At 36.4% G+C, this 6,279-nt stretch overlaps 1 protein-coding gene across 1 annotated transcript; it reads right to left on the bottom strand.

The window, feature by feature from the left end:
* Window positions 1-588: 588 nt before the first annotated feature.
* IFNG (interferon gamma) lies at window positions 589-5,173 on the bottom strand. The gene is made up of 4 exons (XM_077775233.1): window positions 4,962-5,173; window positions 3,703-3,771; window positions 3,425-3,607; window positions 589-723 (listed from the first exon to the last, which is right to left on the bottom strand). Exons 1-4 carry the CDS (start codon window positions 5,073-5,075, stop codon window positions 589-591), a joined length of 501 nt encoding a protein of 166 aa, XP_077631359.1. The 5' UTR covers window positions 5,076-5,173.
* Window positions 5,174-6,279: the final 1,106 nt, after the last annotated feature.

Below are 6,279 nucleotides of genomic sequence, written 5' to 3'. Positions count from 1 at the left end.
TATTAAATATTCATAAACTAAACAAATTAATTACTTTCCATTTGGGTACAGTCATAGTTGTCAGTGATATTCTGAAGCACCAGGCATGAGAAGGAAGGCTATTTTCTTAATTAGGAGACATGTCATATCACCTGACACATTCAAGTGCTGTCTGACATGCCTTTAGAGCAGTGGCTCATGATACAGATATGTTCCCAAATAGGCAGTGACTGGATGGCATCATTTCATTCATAAGTGTTCATTGTATCATCAAGTGACATAAATGCACAACCCACATTATATCATCTAGTGACATAAATTGCTTCAATTGGCTGCCTAGCTGATCCCTGAGATTAGGCCTTGAAATCTCATAGTCTTGCCTAGTTAGTCAGAAGAAGAGAAGGGGAGAGGATTGATAGAATAGTCACAGGATAAAGGAATTATAAATAATATATATATTAATAGTCATTTTCATTACATAAAAGTTGCTATTATAAATACTTTGATTGATGAGTCTAAAAATATATTCTTCATATAAATAATGTAAAATATTAAATATTAATAAATAGATTTAGATAAAAAATTCAAATATTGCAGGCAGGATGACCATTATTTCGATGCTCTCCGGCCTTGAAACAGATTCTGGCTCCTTTTCCTCTTTCTGAGGTTAGATCTTGGTGAGAGATCATTCATCACTTTGAAGAGTTCATTTATCGCTTTGCGCTGGACCTGCAGATCATTTACCTATTGGAAAGAAAGGAGCAAAATTAATATCAGGCATACAAGCCATCAGGATATTCTGCTGTTAATATCATGAAAATGCAAGTATTCCTTCAAAACAAATGATTTTCATTGTCAATTTATTACCTTAATATATAATGATGGTTTCTTCACTTATTAGGACTCAAGCTATAATTAAATTGCCACTTGTGCTGTAATATGATGGGGTACGTGATATATCCTTAAATTTACTGCTATAGAATTCTCAAAATCATATAGCGAAAAGAGCCTTGGAGTGATAAAAAATGTGGGTTTGAATCCTGTGTGTGCAATAACTGTTACTTTGAACTAGTCTCTTAACCTCTCTGAACCTCTGTTTTTTCATCTAAATAATGAGGAGATTATTTCAATCACCTCTATGCTCTCTACCAATTCTACCCACCTTGTATTTTAATTAATCTTTCCTGTAAGTATCAAATTAGTTACTATAGGTCAATGGTTCTCACTTTTGGTGTATAGCAGAACCCCCTGGAGACCTAATGAAGAACTCAGAGACCCAGATACATGAAGTCAGAGAAGACCAGGCAGTTGTGTGGTCACTACGCTCCCCAGGTGACTCTGTTACTCACCAAAGTTTGAGAACCACCAATACAGACACCAAGTCTAAGACAGATGAATACTGTAATTTTTCATTTCTCCCAAATTAGCTCTGTCTCATCACTTCCACAATGGGATTATAAATAAACACTAATCATATTTATATGGCAATAATCAATTACTGGTATAAACATTTAAAATTAGGAATTGCAGGAAATTTCCCTGAACCTTTCTATCCCAGCAAACTGGACTATTTCCTCACTCTAACCTATAGGACCATTTAGGTGAATTCATGTTTAATAAAATAGGGACCATTTATTTTCATCTTGGCTGTGCCACGATTTTTCTTTCTAATACTGGAAACACTATGGCCACCTCGCTACATTTCCGAGAATAACTAGGGAGATCTAGGCTTCAGAACTAATTATTTAAAAGCATAACATTCTTAAATATGTTAGCAATTGAGCAAAGGGACACAATTGAGAGCTCACTCAGAATCACCCATCGTGAAGCAGAATCCTTGGAGCTTCTGGGAAGGATGGGACCCACAGAATTTTTTCAGGGCCCAGTGACAGCAGAGTAGAAAAAAGTTTCTACGAGCTGTGTTTGCAAGTGATAGATTTTACTTTCCAGTGTTTAAAGTATCACCAAGAAACTAAGAGACTCATCCAGGAATGAAGAGTAAGCCAGAGGCATCACTGGGTCAGGATGAGGACTTTTTCAGGCTTTAGCATGTGGCCATAGGAGAGCCACTGAACATCAGAAAACACTGTCAGTGCAAAGTAGTAATGGTATGATAATTTTCCAAACTACTTTTGTAGCATCTTGAGACTAGAGAGATCCTGAAGAACAAGCACTTAACTGAGAGAGGCAGGCCCACGCAGTGACAGCTTCCAAATCCTAAGAGGACAAGTCATCACAGGACCCCTCCCTTTCTCATTCAAACCTATTACATCAAAGCCAAACCCAGAGGAATCTAGAGGCCTTTGTCTCCTAGATAAAAATTTGGAAAATGGGACTTGTCTTTCTTTATGCTTCAAAGTTATCTTTCAGCATCTAGATGCTGTAACGTTAAGATTCAAGACAATTTCTGGGGTGCCTGGGTGGCTCAGTCGGTTAAGCAACCAACTTTGGCTCAGGTAATGATCTCACAGTTTGTGGGTTTGAGCCCCGCGTCAGGCTCTGTGCTGACAACTAGCTCAGAGCCTGGAGCCTGTTTCAGATTCTGTGTCTCCCTCTCTCTCTGACCCTCCCCTGCTCTCTCTCTCTCTCAGAAATAAATAAAACATTTTTTAAAATTTTAAAAAAATGATTCAAGACAACTTCATCAGATAAGGCTTGGGAACCTATGGATTTTTCCAGCTGAGATGGTTTAGCATCCAAAAGTTGACAGAACAATTTTTTCATTAAGGTATAAATTCTATTTTCTTCCCTAAAAGCAAACACTTTCTCACTGCTACTTGGACTGCACAATAACGAGGGGTTGACCAGAGCTTGGCAGGGGAATGCACCTAGTACCTTTTCAATGGCCATAGCTTTTAGCTATCTCATTCTCTTTTTATATCCACATGATTATACAGTTTTAGAGCAAAGGAGACCACAGAAATTATAGTGAACCCAAAAGGCTCTTTTAGGATGAGGAAACTGAGCATTAGTCAGGCCTGTGGTTCATCTGAAACCATGTGGTTCCTTGGTGGCCAAGCTGGAAGGAGGGCACAAATTTTCTCCATCCCACTCCCTGCTCCCCACTGCACTTTCCATTAAGAGCTGCAGCCTCCCATCCAAAGCAAGAGAATTTTCCTCACACAAAAAAGGGACAATGAGAGAAGTGCTTCTCAGTGCTCCCCTTGACGCCACTACTTCCTTCTCACTGGATTTGTCCATTCACTTGTCTTTGCACAACAGAGATAATGCCAGCATTTCCCCAAATCACAAAATTTAATGATTTCCATGCTGACTTGGCAAAGTCACCCAAAAGCACAAATGGAATTACTAAGGAGGAGTTTTGGCTGTGGGTTCATTTCACAGTTTTAACAACTGTACCCAATAGCTGATCTACTTTCTGGAAATTAGATATTTTGTAAGATCCTCTGTAATGAAACCAAAGAAAGAATTAAGATCAACTCACAGGAATTTGAGTCAGCTTGAGGAAGTCATTCCGTTTATCAGAGCTGCTATTTAACAGCTTATCAAGCATGTCTTCCTTGATGGTATCCATGCTCCTTTGAATGAGCTGGTTATCTTTCAAGTTTTCAAACATTTTCAAGTAGAAGGAGACAATTTGGCTTTGAATTACTGTTTTATCACTCTCCTTGGAAGAAAAGATCACAAAGAGAGGTCAATGAGAATATATGCATCAGAAAAGAAGCAACAAGAAAATCAGCCAATTGAAAAAATCCAGCTTACCTCTCTCCAATTCTTCAAAATATCTATGAAAAGCGACCCACCATCTGCTACATCTGGATTACTTGCGTTCTAAAAAAAAAAAAGAAAGAAACGTGGTTTACAATTAGTCCATTAATTTCTATAAAACTGCACTTCAAGTTTTATTGCTGACAATATTCGCTGATTTTCTTTTCAACACTATTAAAGCTGTTATGTTGGATATAACCAAAGACTATCATGCCATTTTAGCTTTCTTATTTTCTAGTATAACTCTTAAATTGCAATATTACAAATAAATTCAAGAAGGCCTACGATACTTCAATTATCCCAAATAACTACAGTAAGAAAAAAAGTATTTTCAAGCTTAGTAAAAAAAAAAAAAATTAAAAAAAAATTCAGCAAAATCATCTCACTATAAAATACTGCCCCCTTATGGTACTGGTTTCCATAACATCTACCTGTGACCTGTATGGCATTACGTCAGCTTTAAAAGATAGTTCCCAATGTGTGCATGTGAGAGAGACATTTGATTTGATGATGTGAGAATAAAATAGCCTATGAATGCTTGAATATAAGTATAACAGCTACAATTATTATAGCTACATTTTGGACAAATAATAAAATATTTGAAATGTAAAAACTATTTTAATTAACCATAAATAAAATTTTAAAAAGCTCATAAAACAAAATGAAAAACCTTGTAATAGAAGCCAGATTATAACCCCTACAAAATCTCAGCAAGTGACTGAATTCAAGAATAATTCCTAGATATTCTAGAACTTTGAAACCATTTTTTTTTTTTTTGGAGAAAAACACTTGTAATCTTTTTTTAAGCCCAAACTTAAGCACCTCACATTTTTTCATTAATTATTTCAGACTACCATTCTTCATGTTAACCTTGACCTTCCATTGCTACCATCATTCCTGATGTTCCAGAGTACTCTGATGATCTGGATGGCTAGTCATTGTTTCAATATACACACTACCCAAAATCACAATCGAATGGATTCTCACCACAAAATTATCAAAATCATTGTGTTTTATACCCATGTTATTCTCATCTTTTGGAAGACTCATGAATGCCCCCTAAATCTCTATAGCAAGTTGAGCAGAGGGTAAAAACAACATTTAGATCATGTAGTTAAAAACCACAGGTAGTAAATAGGCAAAATTACACCAAGTCTTCTCAAGATGACTATGGCAGCATATCATAGATACAACTCCAAGTCAACATGTATTCATCTCAACCCAAACGAGTGTTATTAAAAGGTCATACTTACAAAATAGTCCCTTAGGTTTTCTATTTCCCTAAAAATTATGGACTGACAGTAATAGCCAGACGAACACAAAATTATGCAAAGCTGAAAGGCGAAGATAAAACTTGTGTAATTCATCTTTTCAGAGAGTTAGGTCGAAGTAGTTGAAATCAGTAGCTCCCGGATTAAGTTGATCAGGTCCGAAGGACTTAGCCGATCTTTCTTTTCTAATAGCCGACCAGCAGACAATCAGAAAAATGTACTGCATCTCCTTTTGCTGCCGGTATTTATACCTAACTGAAGTCCTCAAGATTACGTATTTTCACAAGTTTTTTTTCAGATGAGATGGTGACAGATAGGCAGAGATGCTAGTTTGTATTAATAACTATGGTTTTGTGGCATTTTGGTGTTGTAGTTAGAGTTTCCTTTCAACTCCTTGGGTCTTTTGACGATAAGACAGATCCATTATGCCCACCTGTACCATTCTTGTGGGATCCTCTGAAAGCACTTTTACTTCACACCATTCGGGGATTGGAAATTTTTTCGCACCTCCATCCTTTCCCCTTGTAAAATGTTGAGTTTTCATCCACAAAGCACATCGATCATTTGTTTGTGGTCGGGAGCAAGCAGAAAAAGGAAATTGTAGGGGCACTCAAACCTTTACAAAGGGGATGCCTTTTAAAATTTTTCTTGCAAATGACCAGAAAGCAAGGAAAGAATGTGGTTCAAAGACCAAGGTGGTGAGGAAGTCCTTCATCAGAGTTGGTTAGTAAAATATCTACCACAACTTTGCATTGCCCTGGACCAATACTGCCCAGTAGAAATATAAGGTAAGGTAAACAGAGAAATTTAAACTTTCTAGTAGCTTTATTAAGAAAAGTAAAAAGAAAAGGGTAAAAATAATGTTTAAAATACATTGTACTTAAACCAATCTACCCAAAATATAATTTTAATATGTGCCAATACACAAAATTATTAATAAGACATTTTATGCTTTTTGTCATACTAAATCCTAGAAATCCAGCATGTGTTTTACACCTACAGCATGTCTCAATTTGGACAAGTCATATTTCAAATGCTCAATAGCCACATGTGGCTAGAGACTACCACGTTGAACAGTATAGCTCTAGATGATTGATTAATAACAAAATACAAATTAATAATGGAGAATCTTTTTTCTTTTTTATTTCTTTGCATTCCAAATACAAAAAAATAGGATTCTTTCTCTTCCCTCAATAATTTACTTTTGAGGTAAAACACTTCAGGATTGTACAGAAAGCCCTCAACTCTCCAGCCCCCCTTGCGTTTCAACCCGCATGCTCTATACATTGGACTATTATAT

The sequence above is a fragment of the Crocuta crocuta genome, unplaced genomic scaffold, assembly GCF_008692635.1.
Source record: "Crocuta crocuta isolate KB4526 unplaced genomic scaffold, BGI_CrCroc_1.0 scaffold97, whole genome shotgun sequence".
NCBI lineage: Eukaryota > Metazoa > Chordata > Mammalia > Carnivora > Hyaenidae > Crocuta > Crocuta crocuta.
Note: the sequence above shows the minus strand (reverse complement) of the source record. Positions and strands in the feature narration are given on the sequence as shown.